The sequence below is a fragment of the Odocoileus virginianus genome, chromosome 18 (assembly GCF_023699985.2).
Source record: "Odocoileus virginianus isolate 20LAN1187 ecotype Illinois chromosome 18, Ovbor_1.2, whole genome shotgun sequence".
Classification (NCBI taxonomy): domain Eukaryota; kingdom Metazoa; phylum Chordata; class Mammalia; order Artiodactyla; family Cervidae; genus Odocoileus; species Odocoileus virginianus.
The window spans coordinates 16,561,992-16,576,623 of record NC_069691.1 but is presented as its reverse complement, the minus strand read 5'-3'; the positions used below and the strand labels follow the sequence as shown (position 1 = coordinate 16,576,623).

The 14,632-nt window shown below is 42.9% G+C and overlaps 1 protein-coding gene across 7 annotated transcripts in view; it reads left to right on the top strand.

Moving 5' to 3' along the window:
• The window catches only part of TJP2 (tight junction protein 2), a 124,858-nt gene that overhangs the window by 64,294 nt on the left and 45,932 nt on the right, over positions 1 to 14,632 (top strand). For 2 of the 7 annotated variants that reach the window (XM_020911910.2, XM_020911906.2), the window contains exon 1: positions 14,169 to 14,290. The exons of 4 other annotated variants lie outside the window; for them this stretch is intronic. In XM_020911910.2, the coding sequence (XP_020767569.2) occupies positions 14,219 to 14,290 (72 nt within the window). In that variant the 5' untranslated portion in view covers positions 14,169 to 14,218. Of the gene's footprint in view, positions 1 to 14,168; positions 14,291 to 14,632 lie in introns of those variants that run through there. One more of the 7 variants, XM_070480383.1, reaches the window with a different exon arrangement.

Below are 14,632 nucleotides of genomic sequence, written 5' to 3'. Positions count from 1 at the left end.
TGATCTCCCTGGAGAGGCCAGCTCCTCCTGTTCTATACGTTTCTGTACTTTCCCTTCATAGCATGTGTCACAGACAGACTCCTTGATTTACAGCTGAGCCACTGTCAGCCTGTAAGCTCCATGAAGGCAGGATCTTGTTTACTGTTCTCACTGTTTAATCTCTAATGCTCAGTACAAAGCCTGGCATGAAAAAGGTGTTTAATAAACATTTACAGGGTGAATCAACGAATGGATTCCACCTTCTGTGTGAAACTTCAATTCTGATAACTCTTCCTCCTAGAAATTATATTCCAGCTATCAGGTCCAGCGATTAACAATGAGAAAGTGTTGTCTTCTACCTTCCACGTGGTTTAACTTGCTCTGACTATCCCACAACTAGAACAGGGTCAAAACCCTTGTAAGGTGTCAGTTGATTGTGATATGCTCTGGTGGTTTGGTTTTGTTTTTGGCTGCCCCAAGTGGCATACAGGACCTTAGTCCCCTGACCTGGGATCAAACCCATGTCCGCTGGAGTCCATCTACTGTTTTGTTTTGTTTTTTCCCCAAACTTTAAACTTTTTATTTTGTATTGGGGTGTAGCTGATAACAGTGTGGTGATGGTTTCAGGTGACCAGTGAGCGGAAGTACTCAGCCGCACAGATACATGCATCCATTCTCCCCCAAGCCCCATTCCCAACCAGGCTGGCACATAACTCTGAGCGGAGTTCCATGTGTTATCCAATAGATTCGTGTGTGTGTGTGTGTGTGTGTGTGTGTGTGTGTGTGTGTGTGTGTTTTAAATAGTATATGTATGACAACTGAAAGAGTAAAAGTGTAATTTCTCACTTTGGGTCTTCTCCTTTGAATTGCATATGTACCTTGCCTATTATAAAAACTATAGTGGTGAGAATTTATTGTAATTATTAAAGCTCATTTCTAATCTCCAAATTACATTTTTAAATTTTTAATTTGAAAGCAAACAGCATCTCTCCTTTTTTGTCTGCATCGTTGCGCCACCTAGTGGGTTATGTCTGTTACTATGAGGTGGCTTAGCCGATTTCCTGATAAACACAAATTCCAGGAAAGGGTAGTGAATGTTGGGTGCCTTCTTATGCTTTAAGATTGCATACAGTTTCTACCAATAGTTTATGTTACTAGGCATAGATGAGTTTCTTGAGAGGAGCGCAACATTGTTTAATTCAGAATTTAAAAAATAATACTGACCTATGTCTGAAATTTCCCATGTCACCAGTAAAGGAAAAGAGTGAGGGTGGGAGTGGGGTATTGTACACATTTTTATGGACGGTCCATTTAACTCAATTTACATAATAATGCCATGCAAGATACTAGATCAAAGAAGGTTGTCTCCTTCTAAGTTTAGCAATAAGGCTGTTCTAAACATCTGAACTTTTTCTTTCAGTTTTGTCATGAGAAAAAAAAATATAACACTAACCGTTTTGATACAACTTGCTTTAGTTTCATCTGTTCTGTTTTATTATTAAGTCAAAATCATTATTAAGGCTTGTTGATGTGCACTTTCATTATTTTTAATAGTTTGGCTTGGGCTTCCACCTTTCGTTGATGTGGGAGCTGAATGCAGGAAACCTCACCTTTCCCCTTCCTGTCTCTGGTCTTTGCTGTCCCCTCCCCTTAATGGAGTGTTTTCTTCAACAATCAGGTGGGTCTTTGTTTTCCTCCATTGATTCTCTGAGATGGTGCGCGCTCATCATGATGAATGTACCGTGCACATATACTTTCCATTGTCAAGTTTATATCTAAAATGTACAAGTATACAACTCAACAAGAGAACAACCCAATCGAAAAATGGGCAGAAGACCTAAATATACATTTCTCCAAAGAAGACATACAGATGGCCAGGAGGCACATGAAAAGATGCTCAACATTGCTAATTATTAGAGAAATGGAAGTCAAAACTACAATGAATGGCCATCATTAAAAAGTCTACAGATAACAAATGGTAGACAGGATATGGAGAAAAGGAAATCCTCCTACACTGTTGGTGGGAATGTGAAGTAAAACACCCACTATGGAGAACAATATGGAGGTTCCTTAAAAAACTAAAAATATAACTATCATATGATCTAGCACTTCCACTCCTGGGCATATATCCAGACAAAACTCTAGTTCAAAAAGATACATGTACTCCTATTTTCATAGCAGCGCTATTCACAATAGTCAAGACATGGAAGCAACCTAAATATCCATGAATGGATAAAGAAGATTTGGTACCTACACATGATAGAATACTGCTCAGCCATAAAAAGAACAAAATAATGCCATTTTCAACAGCATGGATGCAGTTAAAGATTAAGTAAAATCAGAAAGAGAAAGGCCCAAAGAAAGGCAATGCCAAAAAATGTTCAAACTACCACACAATTGCACTCATCTCACACACTAGCAAAGTAATGCTCAGAATTCTCCAAGCCAGGCTTCAACAGTATGTGAACCATGAACTTCCAGATGTTCAAGCTGGATTTAGAAAAGGCAGAGGAACCAGAGATCAAATTGCCAACATCCATTGGATCATCAAAAAAGCAAGAGAGTTCCAGAAAAACATCTACTTCTGCTTTATTGACTACACCAAAGCCTCTGACTGTGTGGATCACAACAGACTGTGCAAAATTCTTCAAGAGATGGGAATACCAGACCACCTGACCTGCCTCTTGAGAAATCTGAATGCAGGTCAGGAAGCAACCGTTAGAACTGGACATGGAACAACAGACTGGTTCCAAATTGGGAAAGGAGTAAGACAAGGCTGTATATTGTCACCCTGCTTATTTAACTTATATACAGAGTACATCATGAGAAATGCTGGATGAAACACAAATAGGAATCAAGATTGCCAGGAGAAATATCAATACCTCAGATATACAGTTGACACCACCCTTATGGCAGAAAGCGAAGAAAAACTAAAGAGCCTCTTGATGAAAGTGAAAGAGGAGAGTGAAAAAGTTGGCTTAAAGCTCAACATTCAGAAAACTAAGATCATGGTATCTGGTCCCATCACTTCGTGGCAAACAGATGGGGAAGCAATGGAAACAGTGACAGACTTTATTTTCTTGGGCTCCAAAGTCACCGCAGATGGTGACTGCAGCCATGAAATTAAAAGACATTTACTTCTTAAAAGAAAAGTTATGACTAACCTAGACAGCGTATTGGAGAAGGCAGTGGCACGCCACTCCAGTACTCTTGCCTGGAAAATCCCAGGGAGGGGGGGGCCTGGTAGGCTGCCGTCTATGGGGTCACACAGGATCGGACATGACTGAAGTGACTTAGCAGCAGCAGACAGCGTATTAAAAAGCAGAAAAAAAAAATAAAAAGCAGAGACATTACTTTGCCAACAAAGGTCTGTCTAGTCAAAGCTATGATTTTTTCCAGTAGTCATGTACGGATGTGAGAGTTGGACTATAAAGAAAGCTGAGATCCAACCAGTCCATCCTAAAGGAAATCAGTCCTGAGTATTCATTGGAAGGACTGATGCTGAAGCTCCAATACTTTGGCCAGCTGATGCAAAGAACTGACTCATTTTAAAAGACCCTGATGCTGGCAAAGATTGAGGGCAGGAGGAGAAGGGGACGACAGAGGATGAGATGGTTGGATGGCATCACCGACTCAATAGACATGAGTTTGAGTAAGCTTGGGGAGTTGGCGATGGACAGGGAGGCCTGGCGTGCTTCAGTCCATGGGGTCACAAAGAGTCGGACCCGACTGAGCGACTAAACTAAACTGAAGAAAGAGGAAGACAAGTACAGTATGATGTCACTTATATGTGGAATCTAAAATATGACACAAATGAACCTGTCTATGAAACAAACATAAAGAACAGATGGGTGGTTGCCAAGGGGGAGGGGGTTAATGGAGGGATAGAATGGGAGGTTGCAGTTAGCAGATGTAAGCTTATATATAGAAAGAGAATAGATAAACAACAAGGTTCTACTTATAGCACAGAGAACTATACTCAATATCCTATGATAAATCATAGTGAAAAGGAATGTTTTTAAAAATGCATATGTATAACTGAATCACTTTGTTGCACAGCAGTAATTAACATTGTAAGTCAACTTTACTTCAGTTTTAAGAATAAAAAATAAATGTATAAGAAATACTTAGGCAGTTGAAGCCGTAAATTGTAAAGTTTTAAATCTCATCCGTAGATAATGGCTAAATAGAAAATTATTGCATCTCTTACTGAGAGCTGATTGAATTAGTGTTTTCAAAGGGTCATTTGCAAAGTTTTACCTATGTGCCTACAGAAGGAGTTCAGGATATTTTTTCCCCACAGTCTCTTCTTCGTTTTTGCAGAAAAGTTTACCAAAAGAGTACCAGAAAAATCTTCAAAGTATGAAAACAAGCACTGCTTCTGTAAATAAGTAGTGTTTTGTCCTCAAAATAGCATTTGACTCATCTTGATACAGTGCTGTAAATTGCTAGAATGTAAGTCATTACAGGTGAAAAGACTTAGAAATGAGTATGTTCCTTAATTCTGAAATACCACAAATTATGGGGGAGGGGCTGCATAGCAACAGTGTTAACTATATTGTTTGTTATAGTAGCAAAAAATTGGTTCCTAGGGATATGGCTAATTATTTGGTAAGAACATGACTGTTTACAAATTTAAGTTAAACATTCGGTTCTTTAATTGCATTTCAGGTGCTCAGTAGGTGCAAGTGGTCATCATGACAGACAGCTCTGCTCTCATGACAGAGTTCTGTTGGGAACACTTGAGTCTCCATCTTTGAAGTGCATACCAATCCCATGGGGGCTCTTGTTAAAATGCATATTCTTATCAATAGGTCCAAGGTAGGACTTGAGATTCTGCTTCCAGGTGTTGGCAGTACAGTATCGAAATGTGAGGTTCTTTAAGTTCCTGTGCTCATTCCCTGATTCTCACAGGAAAGGCATGTCTTTGAGGTACAGGTCTCTGTAGGTTTCCTAACTTTCTGGATTAGCCAGGTACATTGATACATGGCGGAAGCACCCTGTGTGAGCTGTCCTCTGATAGTGCCTTGAGACTGGGAGTGACAGTTGACCTTGGTTTAATACAGGGCCAGTCCTTCTGGCAGGATTTAGCTGAGCACTGTAATTGGTTTTCTAGCCTGCCTTTTGACAAAGCAGTTTATAATTTTCTTTATCTTGGTACCAGCATGGGTGCTGGCTTGTATGTGTGTTTATTTTTTTAAAGTGAAGCTATGTTTTAAGGTTATACAGGCTTAGTCAGATTTAAAATCATAGAGTAGACAGGGCTGTGACTGTGTTGCTGAATTAGCTCCTTCTTTTTTGGCTTATTAATGGCTTCTTTGTGATTACAAATAAGAATGGCCTGTTAAATTGTAATTATAATTTATAGCTTAGTGTCCAGAACTATGAACATAGAGGTCTTAAGTGTAATTATCTGCTGATGGTATTGTTATTTTTTGCCTCCTGTCTTATTAAAATTGGACTCATACAGATCTGGATTTGGATAGTGACCATTTACCTACTAGCTGTGGGGTTGTGTGCAAGCTCCTTAATATCTCAGGTGATGTATATATACATATTCATATATGTGAGTATATATAGCTTTCCAGGTGGCACAGTGGTAAGGATCCACCTGCCAGTGTAGGAGATGCCAGTGCAAGAGATACAGGTTCAGTCCCTGGGTTGGGAAGAACCCCTGGAGTAGGAATACCAGAGTAGAATACCAGAATGGGTTGCCATTTCCTATGTATGTGTAAGTATGTGTGTGTATATGTATACATATATATTTATATTGCATTTACCTGATGACTTAAGTGATAGAGCATCTTTTCATATTTTTTTTACTATATGTGTCAATAACCTCAGATATGCAGATGACACCACCCTAATGGCAAAAAATGAAGAAGAATTAAAGAGCCTCTTTATGAAAGTAAAGAGAGTGAAAAAGATGACTTAAAACTCAACATTCAGAAAACTAAGATCATGGCATCTGGTACCATCACTTCATGGTAAATAGATGGAGAAACAATGGAAACAGTGATAGACTTTATTTTGTTGGACTCCAAAGTCACTGCAGATGGTGATTGTAGCCATAAAATTAGAAGACATTTGCTCTTTGGAAGAAAACTTATGACCAACGTAGACAGCATGTTAAAAAGCAGAGACATTACTTTGCCAACAAAGGTCTGTCTAGTCAAAGCTATGGTTTTTCCAGTAATCATGTACGGATGTGAGAGTTGGACTATAAAGGAAGCTGAGCACCGAAGAATTGATGTTTTTGAACTGTGGCGTTGGAGAAGACTTTTGAGAGTCCCCTGGACAGCAAGGAAATCCAACCAGTCCATCCTAAAGGAAATCAGTCCTGAGTATTCTTGGAAGGACTGATGCTGAAGCTGAAACTTCAATACTTTGGCCACCTGATGCAAAGAACCGGCTCATTGGAAAAGACCCTAATGCTGGGAAAGATTCAGGGCAGGAGGAGAAGGGGATGACAGAGGATGAGATGGTTGGATGGCATCACTGACTCAATGGACATGAGTTTGAGTAAGCTTGGGGAGTTGGTGACAGGGAGACCTGGTGTGCTGCAGTCCATGGGGTTGCAAAGAGTTGGACATGACTGAGCGATTGAACTGAACTGAACTTATCGCATATATATCTTCTCTCTGTTGAGGTCTTTGGCCCATTTTTTTAGTCCAGTAGTTTTCTTATTGTTGAATTTTAGGAGTTCTTTGTATATTTTGGAGAACAGTCCTTTATCAGATGTAATTTTTACAAATGTTTTCTCCCACTTGGGGGTTTATCTTCTTATTCTCTTGACATTGCCTTTCACAGAAGAGAAGTTTTTTATTTTAGTGAAGTCCAGCTTTTCAATTTCTTGTTTTGTTGGTCATCAGGATTTCTGTTTTCATATGTTAAAAAAGGGAGGGATTGTGTAGTCTTTGGGAGGATTACTGGGCAACAGCCCTAAAGCATTCAGCACAGTGTCTGGCACATTGTAACATTCAGTTAATGATGACATGTATCAGGCCCCTCATTTAAGCATGTGTTTGCAAGGGCATAGCCATTAGGAAATTTATACTTAACTGATTATTGGAAGAACCAGAAATAAAGTCCAGCCCAATTCCCTCCCTGCACCCTTTTCTCAGCAAGTCACTGTGGACGAGTTACTGAGCCAGGTTGACTGAACCCAGGCCAACTGCTTGAAAGTGACTGTCATGCTTGTTAAGATGTTCTGAGTTGTCAGAGTGATTGGATCCATTGCAGGTCTGGTGTCCAAGCACCACCAACCGAGTTTTTGGGGTGGGTTCTTCGTTGGCAGGCCTGGGATCAGTCATCACTCATGGGTAGGTTCTGAAAGGCACAAAGTCTGTACAATGGAAAGGATACAGGCTTGGTAGCCATGCTGACGTGGGTTAGAATCTGTCCTCTGCTACCTTTAACTTGTATGACCTCAGACAAGTTACTCTATTTGTCTGACTTCAGTCTTTTCTGTAAAATGAGTCCAATAATTATAATGATAATAGCTGGAAATGACAGAGCATTTACTGGGGGGGGGGGGGCATCACCCTGAATTCTGTACCTAAATAATCTGATTAAATTCTCACAACAACCCTAGCAGAGTAGGTCTTGTAACTGCCCTTGCTTTGCAGATGGGGGAAACCGAGGCATGCAGAAGTTAAGCATGGAAGTGGTGGAACAAGGATTAGAATCCCCACTTTCTGGGAATTCCCTGGTGGTCCAGTGGTTAGGACTCGGCGCTCTAATGAGTGAGGGCCCGAGATTTAATCTCTGGTCGGGAACCAAGATCCTACAAACCGTGTGGTACAGCCAAAAAAAAAAAAAAACCAGGATCCCCACTTTTTGATTGCAGAATCCATGGTGCATTTTTTTGTCTTAAAAAAGAAGCTTTATTGAGATACAGTTCACATATCAAAATAAAAGTGTACAATTCAGTGGGTTTTAGTATATTTATGGAGTTGTGACCAACACCATATCAGTTTGAGAACATTTTTATCACCTCAAAAAGGAAACTCCATACCCATTTAGCAAGTTACTCCCCACTTTTCCCCATATTCCCCTATTCCTAGGCAACCACAAATCTACATGTGATCTCTGTAGATTTGCCTCTTCTGGACGGTTTACATAAATGGAACCATAATGTTTTGTGATTCTGCAAAATATAATGCTTCTGGCATCTTTTGCTAATAATGTTTTCAAGGTTTATCCTTGTAGCATGTATTGGTATGTCTTTCCTTATTAGCCTGAATAATAATCCGTTGTATTCATATACCGCATTTTGTTTACCCATTTACAGTTGATGGACATTTGGGTGGTGTCCACGTTTTTGCTACGATAAATAATTCCACTGTGAACATCTGTGTACAGGTGTTTGTGTGGACATATATTTTCATTTCCCTTGGGTTCCATGATGTGTTCTTAGTTAATCATACTGTGCTCTTCTGGGAAAAAGAACAGGTTCTTAAACGGGAGTGGTCACCTTATATTGCTGCTGCAGAATTATGGTGGGGACTTTTATGGAGAGTGTTAATTGTGTGATGAGCACGGGGTGAGGCTCTTTATAAGCATTTCTCCATTCAGTCCTCACAACAATTATAAAGGGTAATGATTTTGAGCCCATTCTGTAGATGAAGCAACTGAGCCTCAGCAAGGGGACTGCTCCAGCTCATGGAGCTTGTCAGGTGTGTGGGAGCTGAGCTTGGACGCTGGCACGTGCAGTGCTCTGGACGGCTATTCCCACCGTGTTCTGTGGCCGTGGTTGTCAGAGGCATTCATAACCATCCCATCTCCTCCTTGAAAGATTACCGGCCTGGTATTTCCTGTGTTTCTGTGGGAGTTTGCCTCAATTCACCCTGTGAAAGAGATGAGGATATCCTTGTTTTTACCAACTGGCAGTGGAATTGAGTGGGTGCCCAAGGTCATGGGTCAGTTGGGAGGGGCAGAGTCTTGGCTGGAAGTGTCTTCTTGGAGCCTGGCTTCATTGCTTTTTGCATTTCTGCACAACTGCTTTCAAAATTGCACCTCTAGGCAAACTGTTGTCCTCTCTCTGTCCTCTGTTCTCTATTATTTACTTAAATATGCACTGAAACTTTACCTTAGGTAGATAAAAGGTGATGGAGTTAAAATAACAACAACAAACCCCTCATAACTCTGGAACCCATCAGCAGTAGGTCTGGAATCTAAGCCTGTGAATTGTTGAGCCATCAAGAATCCCTCTTGAAACTTCTGTGTGTAAGTTTTTTCTCTCACCCTGGTCACACTCAGCTGCGTCCATTGTGAGTTGTGTGCTGTGAGCACACTGTGTACGCTAGTTGTCACTGTTCCCCGTCAGCGTTCACCTTCGTGAGTTGTGAAGGGAGGGCAAAGAGCTGGTGATGATCTTGTTATCATTAAGAACGTGAAATACTTATGGAATCAACTATGAGAGACTGAAAAAAAAAAAGAATTACAAAAGGGTTTGTTTAACTCACTGCTGACTTGGTTACTGCTACTGGAAGGGTTTATCTTTGAAGAGACACAGGCAGGTGCCTGGAAACCAAAATCTTGGTTTATAATTTAAAAAACTACTCATTTTAGGAAGAGCAAGAGTGAAGCTCATTTTCAAACTTTTCTGGGAAAACAGGGTTTCTATAGGTTGTGGGCACCTGTGGAAAACTGTACGGAGCGCTATGGGCGAGGTACCTGCTGGGTGTTAATAGCTTCCTTCTGTTCCAGTTCTCACACTCATCTTGTCTCCTGTCTCTGGGGTGGATGTGTGTTTTAAGACTCCCAAGCTGTAGATTAGGTTATTTAACGCCTCTGTTCCATGCTGAGAGCGTAGCATCCTTTGCTTACCTCCCAGCCACACCAGTGCCTGTCTGCATTGCCTTGGACACACCTTACAGGTTGTCCCTCCTGCTCTGCCTGTGGTCCCCTCCCCAGGATATCCACCCACCCACAAGTGAGTCATCTTTCAGCTCTGGGGTACGCAGCCGTCCATCCCTGTTTCATAAGATGAACCCATGCCATCAGGTCCACATTGCATATACCTGCCATTGCCTCAGAGATCACCCTGCTCCAGCCCCATGTGCCTTTTCTTTTCATGATTATAAGCTTGTTTACCTCATGGCCTTTGCATTTACTTTTCCCTCTACTTGGAGAGAGGTCCAGGTTTTCTTATGATTCCTTCTTTCCAGTGTGACATCCCATGGCAGTTACTGCTACTGGAGATTATCTGTTTACTTGTCTAGTGTCTGTTTTCTCTGTTAAAATCCTCCCTGTCTGGGGAGAACTGATTCGTGTACCCCCAGCAATGTCTGACATGTCTTAGGTTCCTGGGGAATATTTGTTGAGTTTATGAGCCTTGTCTATCCATCTCCTGTTGCAGCTGGACTGCATTGTGATTACTGTTTATGTGTCCTGGTTCCCCCCTGGACTGTCACTGCCTGAGGGTAATGATGTAGGATAATTTTTCTTTTATCCATAGGGTGGGTGCTAATTGTTTCTTAAATACGTGACTATGAAAGTTAGGGATCTTAGGAAAGGTAAATCCCTAAACTCTTGATCTTCCCATGGAGGCAGCTGTCCCCCACAAAATGTCCTTTTGATGCCACTGATAGAACAACTGCTCATCAGAACAGGCTGCAGTGGTTCTGATAGCCTTTTCATCAGTGGCCCTCTACCTTTCTTTTTCAGGGTCTTTGCCCTCTGCTGTTCTTTGGGTCCTGCCCAATCCAGTGCACATGTGTTCAATCATGTCCAACTCTTTGCGACCTTCTTGGACTGTAGCCCGCCAGGCTCCCCTGTCCCTGGGATTTCCCAGGCAAGAATACCAGAGTGGGTTGCTATTTCCTTCTGTAGAGGGAATCTTCCCAACCGTGGATCCAACCCACAACTGCTGCATTGGCAGTCAGATTCTTTACCACTGAACCACTTTGTAAACCCTGCACAACTGACCCCCACCCCCAATTGTATTCATTCTTCAGACCTCATCTCAGTGGCCTTGTTCATGGAAAATAGCCCCTATTCTCCAATCATCCAATGAGATCAGGTGCTAGCTCCTGTCAAACTTCCTGAAGACAGTGATATATATGGTTTGATCCTCATTTGAACATCAGGGTCTGGCACGTTGTGCTTGGTAAACGTTTGTTGAATGAGTGAGTAAAGAATTAATATGGAAGTATATACACTACTATATGTAAAATAGATAGCCAGTGGAAAATGGCTGTAATACTCAAGGAGTTCAAACTGGTGCTCTGACAACCTAGAGGGTAGAATGAGGTGGGCGGTGGGAGGGAGGTTCAAGAGCGAGGGGACATGTGTATGCCTGTGGCTGATTCATGCCGAGGTATGGCAGAAGCCAACACAATATTGTAAAGCAATTATCCTTCAATTAAAAATAGATTTAAAAAAAGAATGAGTATTTACATACCCATGTTCATAGCAGAAGTATTCACAATTCAAGAGGTGATAGTAACCCAAGTGTCCATTGATGGATGAATAAATAAAATATGGCATACCACATACAGTGGAATATTAGCCTTAAAAAGGAAGGAAAATCTGGCACGTGTAGGAAGGCTTAACCTTGAGGACATTACGCTAAATGAAATAACCCAGAACCAAAAAAGCCGAATACTATATGATTTCACTTGCATGAGATATTCAAAATAGTTACGTTCATGGAAACAGAAAGAATAGTGATTGTGAGGGGCTGAGAAGAGGAGGAAAGAGGAGTTGTTGAAGGGGTCTAGAGTTTCAGTTTTGCGCGATGAGAAAGTACTGGAGATTGGCTGCATAACAATGTCAGCAGAGCTAACGCTACTGAACCGAACACTTAGAAATGGTTAAGATGGTACATTTTATGTTATGCAGTGTTTTTGTTGTTGTTGTTTTGCTAAGTTGTGTCCGTGTTGTTTTGCCTCAGTCATCTCTGGCTCTTTTCGACCCTATGGACGGTAGCCCTCCAGGCTCCTCTGTCCATGGGATTCTCCAGGCAAGAATACTGGAGTGGGGATCTTCCCAACCCAGAGATTGAACCCACATCTCTTATGTCTCCTGCATAATTTAAAAAAGAGTGAGTGATGGCAGAAACCGTAAGTTTTGGAAATCATTGAAGAAAAATCTGGAATTGTTAACTTGTAGAATGCCAGTGACTTCTAGGTAATATTCATGCATTTAAGGGAAAGAAGTATTTATTTCCTCATCAGGGCAGCAGGAGTGTTTTCCTGAGGATGGTCACAGGAAAGGGGTAAGCTGCTTTGTGCCCTCCATCCATGCTCCTCTGTGCCCATGGCCCTGGGCTGAGCCTGGCTGGTGTGGGGCGCCTGCACACCCGGGGTCGAGTCTTGGGCATCCGCTCAGCTCCCAAGGTCCTGCGTCGGTAGGGCTCCTTTGTCTCCGTGCCCTCTCAGTGTAAGATTTGAAACAAACTTTCATTCACTTCTGATCCGGTCTTGCTGGCCCAGCACTTCTGAAGCACCTACTCTTACGGAGTCCAGGGGAAGGCCATGAACTCTTTTGAGAGCCCGTTCAGCTGCGCTTTGCGCTTTGTAGGGAGAGGGTGCCACACTCCAGGCTGACAGTGGCCCTCTGAGCTGTAGGTGTGCTTTCCTCACGTAGTAAAGGAGATGGCTTATCCCAGGCCCCACAGCTCGGTGACAGGACAGAGACTGCCCCCGGGTCGTCCTTGCCCCTGCGTCAAGTTGCTCCTTTTGTGGCCTGCATCTCGTGGTCTACATTTCACTCACATCTCAACCTCAAACTCTGGAGAAGGAAATGGCAACCCACTCCAGTATTCTTGCCTGGGAAATCCCAGGCAATGTTGCAGGAAGGAGGACCCCTTCCAGGGCCTGAAACCGGGCTCTTGTCTAACACTTGGAAATGAATTGTCCAAGGAGACACATCTGCTGACAAAGCCAGAGATTTTATTGGGAAAGGGCACCCAGGTGGAGAGCAGGAGGGTGAGGGAACCCAGGAGGACAGCTCTGTCACATGGCTTGCAGTCTTGGGTTTTATGGATGGGATTAGTTTCTGGGTTGTCTTTAGCCAATCATTCTGACTCAGAGTCCTTCCTGGTGGTGCACGCCTTGTTCAATCAACCAAGACAAAGAGAGGGGTCTGGGAGGTGGTCGGACGTGTGGGGTCTCCTTTTGACCTTTCCTGAACTCTTCCGGTTGTTGGTAGCTTATTAGTTCCGTGTTCCTTAGCAGGACCTCCTGTCGTAAAACAACTCATGCAAGTGGTTACTATGGTGCCTGGCCAGGATGGGGGGTTTCAATCAGTGTGCTTCCCCTAACAGACGGAGGAGGCTGGTGGGCTGCGTAGGGCTAGGGTCAGGGTCAGGGTCAGGGTTACAGTCCATGGGGTCACACAGCGTCAGACACGGCTGAGCACACAACCTCAGACAGTGTAGACGGCACGCTCCTCCCTTACAGCCTGCTCAGTCTGGCCCATTGGTGACATACAACATACGGCGACAAGGACCACCCCTCCCCAAGACACTTCCAAAATCCCAACCCAACTCCCAGACCCCCAGCATCCCAGCATCCCCAGGCTTTCTTAGATGTTCAAAAACCCAAAATGTGCTTTTCCACCCCCACCGCCTGCAAGTGGTGAAGACAAAGAAATGGAGAGCAGGACTCTTTGTTATTCTTTTATCTGTGAAGTTTACAGAAAGGGGAGAGAGAGGAGGAGGCTCTGCCCCCGCTATGGCCCTGACTGTACCCACTGCCCAGGATGAGCAGCTTCTTATCTTCAAGCCTTTTCATTTTCTAGGTGATAACAGCAGTCCCAGGCACCTGAAACATTACCAGTTACTGTTCAGCCAGCTCATGCTTTTTGTGTGTGTGTCCCGGGGCAGGGAGGCATCTATGTAAATAAATACTTCTCTAAGTGTTCCTTTCCACAGTACTGCTCTAGAATGTCTGTCTTAACTTAAAAATTTCTACTCGGATACTGAATCATTTTACATGTCTAAAAGAAATATTTACTCTTAATTCTCTAGTTCCCTGGCATGGGAGAGAGGGAGGGAGAGAGCCAGCAGAGTGGTGCAAATCCAGAATGCTTTCTTTTTCCTCATAAGTAGTGCTTTTCAGAGCGTTTGGTGTCCCGCTGTATGGATGTGTCACTGTGTGAGATGACAACAGGATTTGCTGGGAATGTGGGCCACTATTGTATCCGCCTTACGTAACCACGTGGAGTGGTGGCAATGGGCGAGCAGCCTGGGATGTAGGCAGTGCTCTGGCTAGTCACCCTCCCAGAGGCCATGAAGACCGCGCAGTTCCTCCAGAGGATGTGGGTCCAGGCTGTTAAAAAGTTGGGGAGATTGAAAGGCCATGTGAGTCCCTCTGCAAACTCTCCTTTCCCCTTTTTCTTCCCCAACCTTTCTTTGTGGGAAATTGGGAGGGGGGAGCCTTCTCACAGTGATTCCTTTCTCCTCTGATTTATTTGTGCTTCTGGCAGCCCTCAGGAACAAATTGTGAGATGCAGATTGTAGTCATTAGTGGGTTTAAAAAATACTTGTCTTATATTCGGCAGACTTCTATGAAACTGATAGCCTCTTAATGGGATTTATGAATCAAAGGCTGCTGTTTTCCCTGTGTTGGGAATCTGCAGGCACAGTGTTGCTTTCTGGGGAAAGATGTTTGTTTGTATTTGGGTAATTGTAATTTCTTGTTTT